The 21,917-nt window shown below is 39.6% G+C and overlaps 1 protein-coding gene across 1 annotated transcript in view; it reads left to right on the plus strand.

The window, feature by feature from the left end:
- Positions 1 to 21,917, plus strand: part of csmd2 (CUB and Sushi multiple domains 2) — a 268,962-nt gene that overhangs the window by 155,556 nt on the left and 91,489 nt on the right. Inside the window, exons 16-26 of the mRNA XM_039820466.1 lie at positions 2,505 to 2,699; positions 4,522 to 4,660; positions 7,087 to 7,274; positions 8,019 to 8,207; positions 8,795 to 8,911; positions 9,971 to 10,186; positions 10,747 to 10,935; positions 12,262 to 12,431; positions 12,560 to 12,716; positions 13,319 to 13,510; positions 18,335 to 18,461. Coding sequence (XP_039676400.1) covers positions 2,505 to 2,699; positions 4,522 to 4,660; positions 7,087 to 7,274; positions 8,019 to 8,207; positions 8,795 to 8,911; positions 9,971 to 10,186; positions 10,747 to 10,935; positions 12,262 to 12,431; positions 12,560 to 12,716; positions 13,319 to 13,510; positions 18,335 to 18,461 — 1,879 coding nt within the window. The remainder of the gene's footprint in view (positions 1 to 2,504; positions 2,700 to 4,521; positions 4,661 to 7,086; positions 7,275 to 8,018; positions 8,208 to 8,794; positions 8,912 to 9,970; positions 10,187 to 10,746; positions 10,936 to 12,261; positions 12,432 to 12,559; positions 12,717 to 13,318; positions 13,511 to 18,334; positions 18,462 to 21,917) is intronic.

A 21,917-nucleotide genomic window follows, 5' to 3' on the forward strand; every position in this document is an offset into this window, starting at 1 on the left:
ACATCGCAAAATAAATATCTCCTTACAGGGTGTCTAACCCAGGCCCTATAAAGCCACAAAGCTATTTCATAGATAGTTAAGGTGCCGTTGGGAGGTTTGTCTCAACAAGATTTGGCACTAAAATGAGTTGCTGTTGCACTTTAATGCAAGCAATAAAATGTTTTTTTTTTTTTACTTTTACAGTTTGTTGCTTTTACATGGTCTTGTTTGTACTTCTCACTTTGAGTTTACCACAGCATTATAGAGTTATTCATTTACTTGGGAGCATTGGTTGGTGAGGTAGTTATTTTATATGCACAAGTGTCCAGCACACATGGACTTATAATGCACTAGAAATGCCGTTACAGTAGTGAGGCATGTGTAAGACAAGAACATAACTTCTTACATACATTGGGAAAAAAATACTCTGTCCAAAGCTTGACAAATATAATCTGCCACAAAAAAGGTACCCTCCCTAAAATGCAGCTTACGTTTTATAAATAATCATCCAACCAAAAGAACTCACCTGAAATGAATTTTTTACGAAAACATGTAGCCCTTAAATCATCATATAATAAGCAGTAGAACATGAAATGGACTTCATCTTCAATCTTGTCTTAACCTTCTATTACTAATGGTAATGTACCTGAACGTACCTGTGCACACAGATATATCCTTGAATTTTGGTTAACTTCTGCTTCACATTATCGTCTACTCTAATCCTTTTTCACTGTATGTTTGTAAGTTGGAGGTTTTTACCAATCATCAACAGCCAACTTTCCTATTATTGCGCGATTACGGAAGGCTTGTATCATGTGGATGCGCCGACAATGTACTTATAATTCCTCATGGGGGCGGCAGAAACTACACACTATAGCTTTAATCATATAACAAATATATTTTACCTCACTAATCCAGGGATGTCCATGCAAAATGTCTCAGTTAAAGCTCTCTCTAGTGAACAATTGTTCAGCCTGTTTAAAAACCCAATCATCTCACATTTATGTCTGACTTTTGGAGGTTCCCATCCCAAAGTAATAATTATAATTATTGTAATTGTAGGAATCAGGCCTGATAATAAATGAGATATGATGCAAAATATTTACAGGCACTTCACCTGCTATGCGGCTGATCATGTTGTTTCACAATAGAAAATCTTTTTATACACTGTTTTATTTGTGTGATCATTTAATCTAGTACACTGGTGGCTGGTATGTAAAATTACATTATACTCAGAATACTCCAGTATTCTGTTGCTAGTTCTTTAAACTATTTCTGCTCTAGCAAAAAAAGAAAAAGAAAAGAAACATATGTCAGCCTACCCAGAATGCTTTTGGGGCCTGGCTCTAGCTCATTTGCAGACATGCCATCAACCCAACCCAGGTGCCTCTGTAAAGCCACAATGTGGATAACACATGGTGACTAATGCATTAATTAGCTATTTGGATGAATAAATAAATTACCAATGCAGCGCGGTGAATGAATGTTGAGAGCAGTTAATTGAAGATGACGGTTAGTTCCTGAGAACGGTGTCCTCTCACTGCAGGACCGGTTTTAGGGGGTTGTGGGGCTGAGCGGACAACTTTCATCATTCATGTTAATTAAGGACATGCCAAACTGTATTGAGGAGATTTTGGCACGTTAATAAATAAGATGATCGTGATGGATGAGGTGTGGCTAGCACTCTGTAGGGTCCAATGGATACAGAAGAGGCATTCATCAACACCTACATGTGTCACCTACCTGCGTGTGCGTACAAGAGTGAGAGCGAGAGAGTTAAGTGAGAGCAATAGTGGCGCAGGTGATGTATTTGTTTACATGCCTTGTTCCAGGGTTATGCCTCTTGTTTCACTGTGTTTTTTTCGTGGCCTTTCTAACTGGCTCCTGCTTAAAGTTTCATTGAGAGGCTTGATAGATAAAATCTTGAGGATGTATGAAAACAATTTCCCCTGTTTGTTTACTCCACGTATCACTCAACAGTGTCATCTGGCGCTGATGATCTACATACGGTGTGGTTTCCCACCCTCTGTAATCACTGCACCAGGGTGAATCAATGTGACTCACTAAGTGAAACACATTTCTTCTCGTTAAATGCTGGCATTGCTAAATGCTGACAGTAGAAGGAAAAAAAAAAGTTTGGTCCAGAAACTTGGGTAATTATAATTATAATTTGGGATCTCTATGAGCATCTTCGCACAGAAAATGTAATGTGTGACAAGGATTAATACCTGCAGAATTAAATGAACATTAAGTGTTCTTTTTCTTGTTTTCAACAAGATGACACTTTGTTTCTTCATTTCTTCATTTCTCTCTAAAAGCATTTTATCAAATGTTTTTTTTGTAGGAATTAGGATATTTTTCTTTTCACTTTGTGACTTACAGTAATGTTAAGTGACTGAGGGGAGTAATCAGTAACTTTTTTGTTGTTGTAATTTTTCTTCCCTTTAAAAACATTTAACATTATCATTTCACACCTCTGTCTTGTCCTTCACACTAACCCTATCTCCTGTCTGCATTTTCAATAGCATTTCGCCACAATGAGTGCCCAGACCCAGGTGTGCCAGTTAATGGGAAGCGCTTTGGTGAAAGCCTTCAGCTGGGCAGTTCGATCTCCTTCCTGTGCGAGGAAGGCTTTGTTAAGACCCACGGCTCACAAACCGTCTCTTGCATTCTCAAGGATGGCAACGTGGTGTGGGATAATGCAGTTCCCCGCTGTGAAGGTGAGTAAAGGAGTGGTAGTAAGTGAGTGGTAGGTCTTTTGTATTGCACTGGGATCGTGGAAACACGTTTTGTTCCTCTGTGTACTGTACTGTACAGCACTGTATTTAAATGAATGACAGTAAAGTCTATCTTATCTTATCCTTTGTGACAGTCCTCTTATAACAGTTTTTTTGCCTTTGTTATCTAACCTGAACATTTTAGCTACACCCACCAACACGTTTTTTTTCATTAGGTGACATGAGATGAAGCCAATTGCTGGGGACACATATGGGTGTCTAAAAAATAACATCCTTATATTAACTGACCTCATTTTTAATATTAGTTGTAAATATTAGCAAGATGAGTGTGATTATTCCACATTTATATCCAATATCGCACCCTGCACAGTTATGTTGGCATAGTTAGCTGTGTGACTCAGAAAAAATCCAGATATCACCATGGTAAATATGCAGAGGATTTAAGTAATTAAGAGGAAAATCCGCAAGCATTTATTCCGTAGTCAAGCATCTCATTGGCTAGATGCCCACTGTGTTATAGCTTACAACGATAAAATGAAAGTATGTTTGTTTTAATGTTCACTCTAGCTAGTAATGTATCATCACTACTGTACATTTCAGGATTGTAAAAATATGAATTTTTCTGCACACCCAAATAGTGAATGAATTGGTGTTGATAAGGGGAGGACCAGAAAACAATCTAAAAAATTTATTTTCTGCTCCTTCTAGGATGCATTAACTCAATGTATTTCACAATTGTTGCAACAACAAATTGCAGATATAATTGATTAATATGAATAATGCCATACATTCTTATGGCAGGGATCAATAAGATCTGACTAAATGGTGGGGATTGCTGGTGATGATACAGAAGCTTTGTTCATTTAAGTATCTGTAGCTGCAGACATGCTGTGCTTACATGCAGATTGCTGAACCATCCATTCACCCCCTCCCTGACTCAATATCAATAAACTATTTCCAGCAAATCAGAAAAGGCCAATAGAGCTGGCAAAGCCAAGATGAAGCTAGGTGTTAACCAGCTCAGGCTCTTGGACACCAGCAGTGTAGCACATTAAACACAGATATGGTTAGGGCTCTAAGGTGCCTAATCAGGCTCACTATTTATGATACGCAAAGGAGAAACCATTATGAAAACATGTCACTTCCCCCTGTGTGCCAAAGCAGCTTTTTATTCCTCTGAGACCATCTATCATACCCCTGCGTCTGTAGCGTAATGCGTTTTATAGATGTCCTTCAGTATGCTGAGTTGGCTGATTAAATCATTCCACTTCAAAGGGAGCAAGGAGCTGGCACTGTAACTGAGCCCTCCACTGTGCCTGTGTGTTCTGGTTAAGGATAGGCAGTTACAGAGATGCACAGCATCTGTAACCCTCTATTGGAGAGGGGTCGATGTGCTCTAGTGTCTTTTGTGCTAGCGATCAAAGATGTTCTGTTTTCTCTGTTTGATGGGGATGACAGCAGCACCTTTTGTAGGAGGGGTTTGATGACCGATTTAAAGACAACAGCATATGGGGAGGAAACATATGCATACACATGGATATTTAATGCATGCCCTTGTGCACACATGCACACAGACGCACGTACAATGAAGAGGTATGTTCCTAGGAGAAATGGTTAACCTTGAAGTTAGCTGTCACCAATTTACATTAGATAGACCCTGGCACTCAAAGAAATGGGATGAGCCCCGGCTGATGCATGGGATCATCTATGGACGTTGTCATACATCAGCTGGGAAAGACATGCATAATTTAATCTCTATTCGTTCTTTCTCTTTCTCCATTTCTTCTCTCTCTCTCTCCGGTAGCCCCATGTGGAGGGGATCTGAAGGCTCCCAGTGGGATCATCCTCTCCCCTGGCTGGCCAGAACTCTATAAGGAGGCCCTTAACTGTGAATGGATCATTGAGGCTCCTCCAGGCTACCCCATCAAGATCATCTTCGACAAGTGAGTCGGCCAGATAGCAACTGCTGCTGCTGCTGCTGCTTCACTGTTTTTGTTGTGTTTTGCTTATTTCAGAGAAAGATTTTCTTGATTTTACCTTCTCACAATTTCAGCATGTGCTTACATTCATTTCACTGCTTTCTTTATTCTTTTTATCTGCCTTTCTGGCAGTAATGCAGTAGATCTAATGCACATTAAAATACACCCCCAACTAGGATAACATTATGTTTTATTTAGTAATAAGTATTTCACGTTAATAAGTATTTTATTCTTCCATTTGATACCCCCCTCCATGAAGATCCACAGATATAATTACAGTTTATACACACGCAAATATACATACACACAATAAACTGCACTAGACCTGCGAGTTTGTAAATGAAGCATAATGAAGTGGAGATGATCTGTCAAGGGGAACCGGAAAGATGGCAAAGGAGAGAATTTGTCCTGATGTTTGAGAGAGAGAGAGAGAGAGAGAGAGAGAGGGGGAGGGGAGGAGGGAGAGAAGAGAGAGAGAGAGATAATTAACTTGCGCGGATCAAAAACGCTACATTAGTGATTCATGAAGGCTCATCCTTGTGAGCCCATCTCATCCTCGTCACTGCTATGATAGCACGCCATGCAAAATGAATACAACATAAATGTTTGTTGCTCTTTAATTTTTATGTAACATCAATAAAATATCACAGACCGCTTCATTTAGATTACATGGTTCTAAAACTAAGCAATTTATTCATGGCTTTGAAGATGAAATGGCTGTGGCAACAAAGAAAGAAACACACAAGCATGCATGCACGCACACACACATTACACAGATGCAATCACCAAAGCATACCATATGTCTGAGGATTTCTAAAAAATTTGCAAATTAGAAATTATTTAATTTACCCTCCTGGTTTTCGTTAGTTTAATGTTGGTTAAAGCAACACTATGTAACTTTTAGCTGCAGCTGTAGTTCCAATGAGACAACCTGTAAGGGGACCGAAGCGGGAAAAGTGTTGCTTTGAAGTGCCCATATTATGAAAAAAACACTTTTTCTGGGATTTGGGGTGTTTTTTTTTTTTTTTTGGGTTTTCCCCCCCCAACCAAATTTAAAAAAATCCATCCATGCTGTTTTGGGGTGAGATACGGTTTCTGAATGTGTCCTGCTTTCAGTCTCCTAGTGAGCTGTTCAAAAATGCGCCCGGACTGTGACGTCACAGTCCGAAATGAGCTGGCTAACCACAACCGTTAGCTGCGTACGCTTAGCGTTAGCCGGCTAACGGACGCGTAACGATGCTACGTCGTTCTCAATAGCAAAGCACTGCTACAACACACACAAGTTCACCATAATCTACAAAAGAACTACTTACATGTGCTCCCTGGTTTAGAAGAAGTCTCCCAGCTAATCCTGCCTTGTAACTGACCAAAGTTGGAGAAACAGGCTTTCTTTTACTGTCTCTAGAGTTAGCTAGCTGACATGCTCTACATCTGAGCTACTGCGCATGTGCGAGTGCAATCAAAGATAGTACAGAAGAAGAAGATGAAAAGAGGTCTCACTCTGTAGCTAAAACAGAAACCAGGTGAAAAGAGGATCTGCAGCAGTGAGAGAGAGCTGTGCAGTACAACAACAATATGGTGTTTTTTGAAAATTAAACCATGTAAACTCTATTCTGGTACAACCTTAAAATACAGTTATGAACCTGAAAATGAGCATAATATGGGCGCTTTAATGGCAAAATATTCTGAATTTATTTGAAGAAATTCTATTGTCAAAATCTTGTTTAAATGATTATCTATTCATCTGAATAAGCTTCATTGAAGCCTCAATCTCTTTTCTTTGGTTTGCATGGAATGTGATTTTTTTTTTGAGGCCAGACGTTTAAAATGTTTTAATCCATTTTTTTTTTTTGGGAATCTCCACACTGGTTTAGTAGATTTCCTTATTAAATTCTGAATTTCACTTAATGTTGCTTATTTACACAAAAGCAGATTTAACCACTTGGGGGCCCTGTTTGTGGTAATATGGTAAAATAATTTATTGCTTGCTAATTTATTTAGCATGGCCCATGTACATTTTGACATAGTAGCCTGCTGTAAGACCTTATCTTTTCAGTTGATATTCAGATTAAGTGGTGCATATTATCAAACTAATTTGCAAAAAACAAACATACATACAAGGAGTTTTGACCATCAGGGCCCCTTATGGTCTGTGGCCCCAGGGCAGTTGCTCACTCTGTCTGGTTGGTAGTCCATCCTTGCATTCACCATACTGTAAGCCTGACTCAATACTGAAGCTGATGAGAACTGCCAATGAAACTCAGGCTTGCAGGCTTGCTTATGTGGGGACTTACTGTAATCAGATGTATTTACATTACAATACAAATACTGTGTTTTTTCTTTTCATGAGAAGCATAACATCCTTGTTCAACTTACTTCTCTGTCCTCAGGTTCCGTACAGAGGTCAACTATGATGTCCTTGAGGTGCGCGATGGACGTTTTCCCTCTTCACCTCTAATAGGTAGTTACCAGGGTACCCAGGTTCCCCAGTTCCTCATCAGCACCTCCAGCTTCCTGTATCTCCTCTTCTCAACTGACAAGAGCCACTCGGACATCGGCTTCCGCATACGTTACGAAAGTAAGGGCCGACAATTTGTGAACTTGATTACACAGAGTTAAATCTACAGCCAAAGATACATGGTAGATATACTGTACTCTTAAGGAGGTAGAGTGGTCGCCCCTCAACCAGAAGATTGGCGGTTCGCTACATTGTACTGTCAATTGTATGTGACAAATAAGAATAACGGTTCTTCTAAAGGAAGGGCTCATTTACCCATGCTTCACAGACCCTAATAGAAATGAATCTATTACAATATAGAGACAGACCAAATCAGTGACAACAGCCATAAGCTTTGTTTACTGTACTAGTAATAGGTGATTGACTCTTGCTTGCAAATACAATTTCTGCAGGCTCTCAATTTCACCGTGAAGCCATTCTTATTACAACATCTATAATTAGAAAGTAAATGGGGTGCAATTTTTCTGTCATATGTGTAGCTCACACTGGTAACCTTTTGCACTTGCTCTGTTATGAATATCTGCAATACTTTAAAAATTCATAATGAGCATTACTTAGGGAGAAACTATGAAAGGTGGAGCGGGAAAGAGTGCTGAAACCTCTCATTGGTTTATTCCTGTGGAAAAAGGAGGCTCAAGTAAATTATTTAGCAGGATTGCTTTGGGAAAGCAAACTACCTTTTAACATTTCTTGACCTATTAAAAACAGGATATAAGAATATTTACAGCGCTAGCAGGTGACTTTTCGGTATCTGTGTCTCTTTGTCGCTTATCTTTTTGTCTTTTTTTTAATCTTCCTCTCTAGCCCTGCAGTTACAGTCGGACCACTGCGTGGACCCTGGTATACCTGTCAACGGACAGCGGCACGGCAATGACTTCTATGTGGGCGCTTTGGTGACATTTAGCTGTGATGCTGGGTACACACTTAGTGACACAGAGCCTTTAGAATGTGAACCCAATTTTCAGTGGAGCCGCCCCCTGCCTAGCTGTGATGGTAAGTTCCATAATCTTGACCTAGAAATGAATAGTCTCCTGCCAGATTTCATCCTATTCATAAATGGGATTAAAGCTAAATTCATTGTTGTGTGTTATACCAGATGAAACATGAGCAATCATTTTGAGCACTTTGCTTCATATTGCATCACATCTAAATTGCTATATATTTCTGAGTTATTACAAAATCCATATACAATGATAACGTTTCTTTCAACAACTCATGTTTTAGACTTTAAAAGTTTCTGCCTTGTTTCATCATACATGTTTTACAGCCGTGAGCTTGCCCTTTGATGTTTCCCTTTTTCCTCATCTGTAAATGCTTTTATATTTAAGGACAGTATTGATTTCTGCCCACTCTGTAATGATATTGATGATACCAGTCTCTCCTTGTTATGATGTCTTGAAGGGCACTTCTTGTAAAATGTACTTTACCGCATTGTAAATGCACAGACAAGTTTTGCCATTTTTGGGGGAAGTTTTATTTCTGTCTTCATCCACTTTGTTTTGCCCTCTCTGATTTCACCTCTCCTCTCATTTCTCTCCCTCATCCATCTCCCGCTGTTTCTATTCGCCCTGTGTCGTCAGCATTATGTGGAGGTTATATCCAGGGCAACTTTGGCACCATCCTGTCACCTGGCTTCCCAGACTTCTACCCACACAACCTGAACTGCACATGGATAATCGAGACCTCCCATGGCAAAGGTTAGCAGAGAAATTCCGTGTCAACACATGCAGCAGTCAAATTCAATTTCCCTTACAATTTTATTTCCCCATACTGAGTGGCCTTTATATTTTGCCGAACAAGCTGTCTCTGTACGCCTGAAGTGCTGAGAGGCTGGCCTAGGGCTACAGTGCCATGAGACGATTCTCCAGTCATGTCACCTTTGATAGTGCGCTTACATCAAATTGACACAGCCTTACTTGCAGATGCCCTCTCTGCGTGGGTGTAATGTGTTTGATAAGTAGTAGGGAAGGAAGTCAGGGAATTGATGCATTATGAAACAGAAAATATTGTGTTTCATAAAAATCTAAATACCCAAGCCTGTTTCAAGTGAATATAAAGCCGTTGTCCGGAGAATCTGGCCAGGACAGTTTCTTTCTCTTACGTGTAGCACACAACAGGAGATTGTCCACGTCAGATGCGTTCTCACTTACTGGAAATACTCCGTTTAGTTAAGGCGACGGGTGGGGTGGCGCCTGGGTAGAACGTGCGTCAACCCTTACTGACAGAAGTTACCGAATCTCGTCGTGTCCAATTAGACATCTTTGTTGCCATCTTTGTGTAAATCACCCTTCTTCTTCACCGTCGTATGTTTCTGTTCTTCCAGTTTCGCGGCAGCCGCATGATAGAAACGTCCTTAACCCGCCCACTCGCTCGGGGTGAATTCTCCAGACAATGACCTGCTCTATTCACACATCTCACACACGGCTCAGTTGGACATTTCACAGACATTGTATTAGGGAACTGGCAGAGTAATGTCCGTTGAATGTTCAGTCCAACTAATTTGGACGTTTGTGTTCTTACATACAGCTCCTCTGGGTAATGTCTAGATAAGTTCAGGATTGCAGTGCATGTGTGAAAGAGGCTCAAGATTTAGTTAGTAATTATTTTGCTATATATATATATATATATATATATATATATATATATATATATATAATGGGAAAACCAAGACTCCAATTTACTTATGCAAAGGTCAAAAATTAAAATATAATATAAACAATACATTTTAATCAATACATTTTTTTCCTCTTACTCAGGTGTCCAATTCACCTTCCACACTTTCCACCTTGAGAGCCCTCACGACTTCTTGTTGGTGACAGAGAATAGCAGCTTCTCTCAGCCCCTGTGGAGACTCACGGGCTCCACACTGCCTCCACCTCTCAGTGCAGGACTGTTTGGAAACTACACGGCTCAGATCCGCTTTCTCTCTGACTTCTCCGTTTCCTACGAGGGATTTAACATCACTTTCTCTGGTAAGAATGGATTTAGTTAATCAGCATACTGAAAGACAAAAAGAGGGCTAGCTGGTGCTGATCACAGTACTGAGCCATGCAAATAATTTCGAAGAGAGAAAGGATTAGAAAGGTTACAACGTTGAAAGCACTTAAGGATCATATTGAGAGTGGACATCTCAAGCCCCTGATCATGGATCTAAGTCTTGCCATGACCTTTTAATTACAGGGGTCTGTTTCGAATTATTGACACAAACAGCAATGCTTAGTTGAGTGGAGGCCACCATAAACAAGGAGCAAATAATTATCTAGTATCTGAGTATGTGTCCTAGAAATATGTAATTACAGCCACTCAAGAGTGAATAATGAAAAAGGTTAATATCAAGTGAATTGATTATTTGAAATGAATCAATTAAGATGGAGCACTGATGACCATTTACCCACTGAGAGAATAATTTCACCTCCTTTTACTCTCACAGCATGCTTTGATTTGAACACCAAGACACAGTATAAAGAATAGCACAAAATCTAATAGACTGACAGTTTGAAATACCAAATACCATCTTTCTCGGTTTTTCCAGAGTATGATTTGGAGCCATGTGAGGATCCTGGAATCCCACCCTACAGTACCAGAAAGGGCCTGCAGTACGGAGTGGGAGACGCCCTCATCTTCTCCTGTTTCCCGGGTTACCGACTTGAGGGTCCGGCGAGGGTGACATGCTTAGGGGGCAGGAGGCGGGTGTGGAGCTCCCCTCTGCCAAGGTGTGTTGGTAGGTGGTCATATGCTTTATTTTGGCTTTTCTCTCTTCCCCTCTACCCCCCTCACAATGACATGTTGCCACACTAGCCCTTTTCACTACACCCATTAAGAAATGTACAAAACTCTCAGTCACATCTGAAGACAGGCATTTCCCTTTTCAATTCTCTTCGTTATCATCTCTCCATCAACCCAAGTTTTGTCTCTTTGTCTCATTGGATATCTTCCCAGAAACTTTTTTTTTAGATAGATTATATAGAGCAGCAGCTCTAATGAGGATGACATTAAAGAGCTGACATATGTTAATCATTGGTGTTGTTCATTGGTAATGCCTGGGAAGCATGATGAGTCAAACTGCATAGATTTGGGTCAGTATGTTGATTCTATGACGATATCCTAGCAGTCTTTATGATAGGTAAAGCACCGACCTTGACCATGGGTCTGCTGTATATCCAAAGCACTGTTAAACAATGACTGCATAGTGAACTGCTTTAATTATTTTATGGGAGTAGTTTTACCCCTTGCAGATTTTCTTTCTTCAGTTTCTAAAATTAGGAAGTAATTTGTAAACATTAATATTTTGACACTCTATTGGAAACAAGTAATTACAATTTAGTAAGTACATCACATTTATTTTCTTTACCCACACCAATAATATCTGATTTGTTTCTAAATATGTAGCCATGTCTAAACTAGGTCAAGCTATTTTAATTTATACATTTTCACTTGACTGCCTCTTTTGCTCTGGATCTCATTTGGTGTTTATCTTTTGGAATAAAGATGCTAGTTTGTAGTTTATTGGTCTCTTTTGCCTCTAGATGAATCCAAATATGTGTAGTTTGACACTGATAAGACCTTTTGTTACTTTTCATACTTCATATTCAGCCTCAGAAACTTGATGCATCTCCATATACCTCTCTGACAGTCCCGTCAGCTCATCTTACCTCACTTCACAAGATCAAACGCTGGATACATTTGTGGTCATTTCAATTCTGGCAGCTATTTTTCTATAGAAAACTTTGCCCCACTCTTTTTCTCGACACTTCTCCTGATGTGAATCGGAAAAAGCAATTTTCACATAGAGGTGAAATTACTGTTAATCATATTCAGATTGCATTGTGATTATGATGATGTGCCACTCAACATTCAGGTTTAGTCACTGACCATATCCCTCTCCCCATCACCTCTCCCTCTGCATGACAGCATGAATAAATTCCCTGTGAGTTTCAAGCATATAGCGATTGACATGTCCTCTGCTCTCTCCAACACCACCACCTTCTCCCCTCCTCTCTCCTTCTGTCTCTCTGTCTGTCTCTCTGCTCCCTCTCTTTTTCTCTAGCTGAATGCGGCTCATCCGTGACTGGCATGCAAGGGGTGCTGCTCTCACCCAACTACCCCGGTTACTACGGCAACAAACACGAATGCATCTACTCCATCCAGACGCAGCCTGGCAAAGGCATCCAGCTACGGGCACGAGACTTCAGACTGGAGGAGGGCGACATACTCAAAGTGAGGGGGTGGGGGGGAATTGTACCCTCCCCAAGTGTGTACGCAGCCTTGTTAGCATATATATGTGTGTGCAGACCTGATCACCTTACTTCAGATGCGTCCTCCCACTCTCCCTCTCTCCCTTCCAGGTCTTTGATGGCAGCAGTAACAAGGCTCGTCTGCTGGGGGTGTTTACAGGCAGCGAGCTGCTAGATACAACCCTGAACTCCACCTCCAGCTCCATGTGGCTGGAGTTCATCAGCAATGCGGATAACACCAGTAAAGGCTTTGAGCTGCACTTCATTAGTGAGTAACACACAAACACCCACCTTTCTTTACATTTAATATTTACATTTTAGTATAGTTTGTTTGCTTGTATCTAATTTTCCAACCCTTCTTGTTGCCTGCTGTATTCTGCCACATAAAATGCCATTTATACTTTCTTCTTCAATACCTTCCTACTCCTTGTTATATCTTTCCTCGTCTCCCCCCCCCTCTCTCTCTCTCTCTCGTTGAAATGGGGCTCTATTGGCATGAAAGTTTCAATAACAATTTTGCCAAAGCATCAAAATACAATGTGTCCAAATATTCGGAAAGAACACAATAAACAGTAATATAAACATTAACAGAATATTAGGATTGATTTATATTAATTATATATACAGTATATCTTGTGTTTGTGAGAGTGTGGGTGTTCCTCAGGTTATGGCATGTTTGTACATATTGGACAGCAAGATATGCACTGTATCCTTCTCCCAGTATTATTTTTAACTTTGAGAGGTCATTCAGATCTTTATAATCTGAGATCACAGTTAAATAACAGTAAATGTGTTAGGATAAATGTTCCTTTTTTTTTTTTTTTTTTTTTTTTTTTTTTTTTTTTTTTTTTTTTTTTCTCTCTCTCCAAGGTTTTGAGCTGGTGAAATGTGAGGATCCAGGTCTTCCCCAGTTTGGCTACAAACAGGAGGACAAGGGTCATTTTGCAGGGAGCACTGTGTCTTATAGCTGTGATCCAGGCTACACCCTGAAAGGTCCTGAGGTGCTTACCTGCCTGCGGGGGGAAAGAAGGGCATGGGACAGCCCCCTCCCTCTCTGTGTTGGTGAGTGTCAGATGCTCTGTGAAGGGGTTAGAGATCAAGTGTGTATATTGCTGTTGGCAAAAGTATTAGTTTAATTTGCCATTATACTTTTGGGTTCTGCTGATGTGTTCTTGCATTACATTGCATTATATCAAAGCGTAACTCTCGCCAAAATGCAACCTAGGGTCTTTTTGTGAATGTATCTGAGTCAAACCTTCGTTTAAAAGCATATTTAGGATGAAATCGCCACTTTTAAGATTTACCGTATTTTCGTTTTTCGGTCAAATGGCCTTTTGAATAGAAGTGATACGGGCACTTTTATGCTAGCCTCAAAATAGCTACTTTTAAAATGCTAAGAAGGCTCGACACAACATGAAACTTTGCTCGAAGTATCACCAGGGGCTCTACACCTTAACAAAAGCATTGACAACATTGTTTGTGTACCCAGAGTTTACTAAAAAGAGAGGTTTTAACAACTCACCGTAGCTCTTGTTGTTTCCTGCGCAGCCATTTTATCAGTCAAAAACAGTCGATTTCTGAATGTAAAGATGGAAAGCTCCTAAAGCTTAGTTCCATATAAATGCACGGATTATTTCTTGTTTTGTCGTTAGTGAAAAACAAATTGACCTTGTAGTTGAAAAAGGAACCTCGTATGGAGTCGTTTTGACTGCCGAGGTGGTAGCAGCCGGAAACAACAAGAGCTACGGTGAGTTGTTCAAAAGCTCTCTTTTTAGTAAACTCTGGGTACACAAACAATGTTGTCAATGCTTTCCTTAAGGTGTAGAGCCCCTGGTGTTACATCGACCAAAGTTTCATGTTGTGTCGAGCCTTCTTAGTGTTTTAAAAATAGCTATTTTGAGGCTAGCATAAAAGTGCCCCTAGCACTCCCATTCAAAAGGCCATTTGACCGAAAAATGAAACTACGGTAAATCTTAAAAGTGGCGCTTCCGTCCTAAATATGCTTTTAAACGAAAGTTTGACTCGGGTACATTCACAAAAAGACCCTAGGTTGCATTTTGGTGAGAGTTACGCTTTAAGTTCAGCTTTTCACCTAACTGTGTTACATCATGCTGTGTGTGATGCAGGAAGTACTCAGATTCTTTAAGTAAAAGTATTTATACCACCAGGTAAACATATCCTGGTACAGGATAAATAAAATAAGCCATTATGCAGAATGACCATGGTGAGTGTTGTATTTTTATATTTCTATTAGATAATATTATTGGATAGTTTTTATAATGCAACTGTTTGATGTTGCAGCTGGCCAAGTTGTAGCTAAAGATTAGTTGTTTAAATGAAAACAATTTGTCGGATTTTATAAAATGTATGAACAATCTTAATATGCAATCTAATTAGTAGCTAAGGCAGTCATAGAAAGGTAGCGAAGTAGAAGTATAAAGAACCATACAATAGAAATACACAAGTAAATAACAAGTGCTTCAAAAATGTATTCAATTGCAGTACATGAGTAAATGTGCCACCACTGGTTAGGTCAGCTACCCTATGGTTACCTAGTATTATGTAATGTTATGCTATTCTGTGCTATCCTGCCTAACATTCCAGTGTGTTATAACCTTTCCTTACATCACTATCTGTTACATGACATGTTAATTTCAGCTCAAACTTTAGTTTGCATGAATAAGGATTGTGTTGTATTGCATTTTATTACAGTATTTATCATTTATCAGTGGCTGCTTTACAGTCTGGTACATTGCTAATTCTAACCAGATTTTTTTAGCTGAACTAAAATGTCTGACCTAGTTCCTCATCCTCATAACAATTTGAATATGCCAGTGCAGGTTTAGGAAAGCTCTGTGGTTTGTTTTAGCTCTGCTTTTTTGGGTCATCCATTTGGTTGCTTTCCCATCTCCTTATTCATTAGCTCATCTAAAATGACTCTGCTCTATTCAGCTCCATATATTCATCATATTGCATCATGATTGCAAATCCCCCCTTTTCACATTATTTATTTTTTACTAAAATAAGACTGTTATATTAACAGCACATAGGCAGGTTTTTAACCCCTTGCTGTCTGAGCCCGAAAGACTTTAAAGATCAATTTTATGGAGATCATTTCTCCATTAGAGAGTATACGCATCCAATCGTTTTGTAAAGTTCACCTACAGTTTACCTGTCAATGTTTGCCTTCTGACACAAACATGGTATGTGTTATTACTTTTCAAAACTACTATTAAACTGACATACACATACATGCCTATATGGTGTCATGGTAACAAACCTAAAGCATTTTTTTTTCTCCTGGGTGACATTTTGACTCTCAGAAACCAGCCAGAAGTTCAGTAAGGAAAACAGGCAGAGTGGGGTTCTTTGACATCAGCCAATGTGATTAGAATAATATTGCTTGGCTTCCATTTCAACCCAAACTGACAGGTAATTCCATGGGTATAAACAACATTCAGCATACTGTATATCTCTGAACAGGTTTGTCCTCCCAATGCCCCTTTCACAGCAGACGATAGCATGCTAGAGTGAATTTGGGAGCAGATGAGGGACTGCTTCCGTTTGTAATGGTGGGATTATTGTCTAGCAGCGGGGACACACTGAACACAGATGAGAAGGGTATTGCGAGCAGGGGAGGAAGGAGAATGAAATTGAGTTGAAAACAATAGAGAGAGTTTATATCCTTAAAGTCAGAGAAAAGGGAAGTTGCAAGGTTGAATTCCTGAGCAGCTTTAGGTTGGACACTGAGCTTTTAACAGGGTTGTATTTTATTGATACTTAATATTACTGTGCATACCCAATATAATTACATTCAGCAATTATAGCAAAACCACACATTTCTACATATTAATGTCTTTTAATACACTTTGTGTTGCCCAATTAAAATGTTTGTGTATGTGTCTGTTTGATTTGTCTTCTAGATATTGTATATCCATATATCCAGCAACATAGCTTACATTGATACAATATATCTTGTAGAGAGGGACAGTTAAAGAGAAGAGGGTGAGACAAAAGGAGAGGAAGAACCTGAGTTGATTCTAGCAAGGTGTATGTGGAGACAGATTGAAGGGGTAGAGTAGCTGGGGAAGTTACACTGCCATGGCAGCACTGAGCAGTAGTTTCGTAGGTCATAAGGCTAAAAGAAAGAGATGGCTTTTTCTTACTGTGATAGATCACCCTCTTCTCTTTTTCACTTCATGAAACAGCAGGTTTCCTTCAACATAGAAGCATTGAGTCTAAAACCTCACCAATTATTTAAAGATGAATATGTTTATGCTTTCTTCGTTTTTTGCATGTTTCTTTTGTAACTAAGCATGAGCAATTTTGTGTGTATCGTTTTGTGTGTTTATGCTTTTACTGCAAAAATGATCAGAGGCCAGCTCTGGTGATTATTGCTGTTTAAATGTGCAATGCATGAAGGAAACAAAGCAAGGATTTATTTGCAAACATGAGGAAAGGCATGTTTGTCAAATGGAAGGTGACAAAATCTCCCTGATGTGTATGAAGAAACCACAGCTCATTCCGGTCTGATGGTGTGTTACTCTCTGTGTGTACTGTGTTGTGTTAATTTAGTTAATTCCTTTTTGCCAGTCTCTCCCTGTTTGTGTGTGTCTGCCGTCGTTGCGGTTTTTCATCACAGGGTCTATTTGTAACAGATTGATTTTACAGCCGTCATCATCACCATCATCATCAGTATGATTCGCCGACCTCCATTTTTCTCCTGTTTGAAGGAGCTACTTTCCTCTCAGTGGAAGGAAAAGAAACAAGAACACTTTCACCCTCTTCTTGTCAGATGAGATGGCTTCAAAAATATTAACAAAAACACTTCCACTCTGTTGTTGGAGAACATTTCCTTTTTTCCATTCACTTTTTGGATAAAAGTAGGAGGTGGTAATTGAAAAAGGGGGGGGGGGGGGATTGAAAATTGCTTTTCAGTTACAGAGCATTTCTGATGGCAATTCCTTACTTGAGGTTGAAAAAAAACCCTCCATTCTTCCGACTGTTCTCGACAAAATGTTTTGGCCTCTGGTGCTGCTTTGTAGTTTCATAGTTTGTGTTGTCATTTTTTTTTAAAGACTGAGCTTATGTTTGGTGTGGACTGTGTACCTCAGGGGGCTTATTAAACCATGATATGATACTAGAACCATCATATTGTCTACTACCACTACCACAAACACACCTGTAAGCATCATAAATGACATTTTTCTGATGGACAAGTGACTTGTGACAAGTCTTCCACTCTCTTGGTATCTATTGCCTACTATGTTGCCCAAGTAGATGCTAATATCACCGAAAATTCTATTATGGTAACTGTGTATCTGTTCTGGACCATTACAGGATATATCTTTTCTGATTGATACCTAAAAATATAGTTAACTATATTATATCAGTGACTGATATGGCAAAATATGTAACTATATTTAACTATATTTTCTTTAAAAGTTACACTGTACTTGATTCTTATATATTAAATGTTGTGTTGTTCAGTCAACATGTCCATCAACTTTCAAAGGCAACAGGATGGGGTCATTGGTTAAGATGGTAGATTGCCTTCACTGAGCCAAGGAGATACACATAGAGTATATTAAGTTGGCTGCTCTCCCTCTTATCATTCAAATTGCTAACAAGATGATGAAGCACATCATATTTAAGCATATGACTGCTATGTCAATAATTAATAATGATGAGAGGAAACTGATGTGATGCACTTTACTGGAAGTGAGATGATGCAGTTTCTGGCATGTTAAGTATGTTAACCTTGCTGTATCCTTTTGTTAATTTGACATTGATGAGCTTGTATTTATTTTGCACTTTCTTTTCTTTTACTCCTAGTCATCGCTCGCCTCCTTAATCTCTCTGTCTTTCTGTTTTCCCTCTTTCTAGCTGAGTGTGGGGGCACCATCAAGGGTGAGCTTTCCGGTCGTATCCTGTCTCCGGGCTACCCAGCCCCATATGAGCACAACCTGCACTGCTTGTGGACCATTGAGGCCGCCCCTGGAAGCACTATTAGGTCTGAACAACACTCTTTGTTTCCTTGTCCGTGCTTTCTAGTTTTCTGATTACATTTTTCTTTTCTAGACTTTCTTTCAATCTACCACCTTTCAATAAACTTCCAACTTAGCCCCCCATTTTGCAGTGGTATTCATCACTTTCACAGGCTGCTGTGTAATCAATCTTCAGTGAGCTGCTATTGGCCAGTAGTTGAGTTACTACTGGGTGAGGGTATATGCCACCTCAGAGCCTCAAGAAAGTCAAGTGTTTGGCTTTGAAATGTATGCATGTTATATGCTGAATTTGATTAAATGTAAAAGCCTACAAGGTGAATGGTTTTGGCTAGAGGTATTCGTTGATACCTTTCTAGACTATTTAAACTTGAGGTTATTCTCTAGCACCATATTTATTTCCTGTTATGTATATTTTATTGAACAAAGGTATTTTCTCCATAATTTGCCCACCAAGCCTAAATTCCTGCCATTGTCAAGCAGCTCGTCAGGGTTGTAGTGGCAGCAGGGCCAAGCAAACCAGATGTCCTTTTTCCACCTCATGTCCTGCACATTGGCTCGTTTTCTGTGAATGATGTGGCAAGGGGTAATGTGGAGTTAGCAAGCTAACGTTAGCCAACTAACAAGTTGTTCACCGGCTGGCTGGTTCCACAGTGCTGTCATGCTGCATCAGTTACAGAGAATGAGCTGAACAGCGGGCTGGGTCAAACCGTTAGAGATCCGCTGACCCACTGCCGCTGGGTCTAACTGTGCCTCCTCACTTCTAAGAACATCTCCCGAGCTGCGTCGGGCGGTTCTCCTCCCAGCGAGCTACGACACAGTTTACGGCCCCACTGACACGTATTGTCACTGTGACAACTAACAAAAATCGCCATTTTGTTGTGCACCAATCAAATGACCATGGTAAACAGTCCAATGGCCTTTCTATCCATTTTATTTCTATGGTCCTGCAGCTCATCCTTCGGTATCCCCAGATATTTGTCGAATGTGTTCTTGGGCTGCCCCAGGGTATTGATTCCTATGGGGTTGTGTGGTGAATGGTACACCCCGAAGACAAGCATCTGGAATCATTACTGGATGACACAGTCAGCTTATCACCCATACTGTGATTTTTTGTTTTCAGACCAGCTAGAAAATTATGACATTTTCTTCACTGTGTCAGTTAAATTTTTGACTCAAGTAATAGAATATTGGGAATAATTAGCTACATGCTTTAGCTTCCACCACCTACGGCTCTATTTGCTTTTCTCTATTGACTCTGCATGCACTCATGTGTGCCTATTAACGTTAAATGTAATATAATGGCGTATTCATTTATATATGCACATGTTTGTGGATGTGTTCATTGCTGTGGCTTTCAGGAGACAACAGAGACATTACAGCACCCTCATTTTGCCAGTGTTACTGATGCAAGCTGCCAATTATTTAGTTATTATACGTTATAATTTTGCATAATGAAACAACTTGCTTTTCTTTATCTCACCTCTCCTCACCCAGATCCACCCAAACAATACATACTGTAACCATTACCCTTAAAAAAATACACCTCCTCTCTCCCGTGTGTAATGATCCAATTTGGTTGTTCCAAAGTTTGGAATCACCTGTTATATTGATGTTTTTTTTTTGTTTCCATCAATCATGGCTATTTTTACATAGATCAAAAAACAGTGTAATTCAGACACCAAATGTATTAACGTTTGAAATAATTTTGGTCCCAGAAGAAGAATTATTAATGATGATTAAAACTTCCATTTAGTCAACGTCCTCACCATGTTGCATGACAGAGGAGAATACGGTTATGAGAATACATCTTCTCCTACAATGCATTTCAATGAATTTGTTTTCCAGTCCAGAAAAGCATAAGTGACCCTTGATCATTAATAGAATAGAATAGCCTTTATTGTCATTGCACTGTGAAGGTACAACGAAATTTAGGGTGCTCTCACAGAGCCACCCTTGCACCACACATAAGAAAAAAGAAAACAACGAACGACGTGTCCAGACAAGGACCAGAACAGGCTCAGCGAGCAATTTTGCGCTCAATAAAAGATATACATTTTTTGCGTATGTATATTATTTAAATATAGATATCCATAAAATCTAAAAAGGTAAAAAAAAAAGAAAAAAAAAAGCTGTAATTATTAAAAATTAAAAGGTGTGGAGTGAGGGCTTATGACAGAGTGTCCATGAGTGTCATGGACAAAATGAGTGTCCATGAGTATTTGCAGTCCGTATGGCCCAAGGGAAAAAGCTATTGGTCAACCTGCTGGTGTGCGATTTGATTGACCTGTAGCGTCTCCCCGAGGGCAACAGCTCAAATAGGGGGTAAGCAGGGTGCGAGGGGTCTGTGGTGATGGCCTTGGTTCTCCTAAGGCAGCAGGAGATAGCAATGTTTTCCAGGCTGGGCAGTGGGCAGCCGATGATTTTTTGTGCAGTGTTTATAACTCTCTGCACAGCCTTCCTGTCCGCCGCTGCGGAGCCTGCATACCAAACACTCTATGAACTACAACAGTGCAATTAGGCTCTAATTATTTTGAGTAGCCGTTTCTCTTTAAGCCCTCTGCAGTCTACTCAGTGGTTAGATTAGAGTCTATAGTATGTTCAGCTGATATTCCGTGATCCAACTCCCGATAGCGCTAACCCTAGACTATCCTTCTGTTTTGAAGTTTTAAGACTAGCTTAGCTAAAGTAACACGCCTGTTAATTCCAGCTTGTTAATGGCTTTATTGTGCACTAAACATTGAAACAGGAACTTGTTACTATTAAAATCTGAACATATTTAGATGCTAAGCTTTTAATTTATTTTACCAATGACTGGCAATTTCTTCTGTTCTTATTGAACTCTTGCTCAGAGGTATCGACCTCTTTCTGCCCTTTCAATTGTTAGTCTGGTTGAATCATTGTACAGTGTTTCGTTCTCCATGTACAAAAAAACCCCTCATACAAAATAACAAATATTTGTAAAGAACATTTTCTGCAACCCAAAAAGCTTTGCTTTTTAAACCAAAGTGTATTATCACACGTGCACAGGACACATTTTTAACAAGATGGTGTCCTTGTGAATGTTGAAGCCTTAATCCTAGTGGTGTTATCTGTCCATTAAGCTACTTAGGACTGCAGACATGAGTCAGATATTTATTAACATGCTTATGATATCTTCCATGTTTTGAAAATTTAAATGGATGGCCATTAAGCCACACACATGGAGCCAGCAAAATGTGTTGGATGTATTTGGAATATTGATTGTGTTTATACACTGTCATGAAGCAGCAATGTAAACTAATGGAATAAGCTTGTAAGCCTAGGTACTTGAAGGAACAGTGCTGTTCAAGGAGAATACTGTAAACCCATAAGTACATGTGTATATGAAGGGGCATGTGGAAGAGGCAGAGAACACAATAGATGGTTTAAGTAGGAGGGCTATAATCTCTCTCTTCTCATAAATTGGATTAACTTTTCCTGAA

This window comes from Perca fluviatilis, chromosome 13, assembly GCF_010015445.1.
Source record: "Perca fluviatilis chromosome 13, GENO_Pfluv_1.0, whole genome shotgun sequence".
NCBI lineage: Eukaryota > Metazoa > Chordata > Actinopteri > Perciformes > Percidae > Perca > Perca fluviatilis.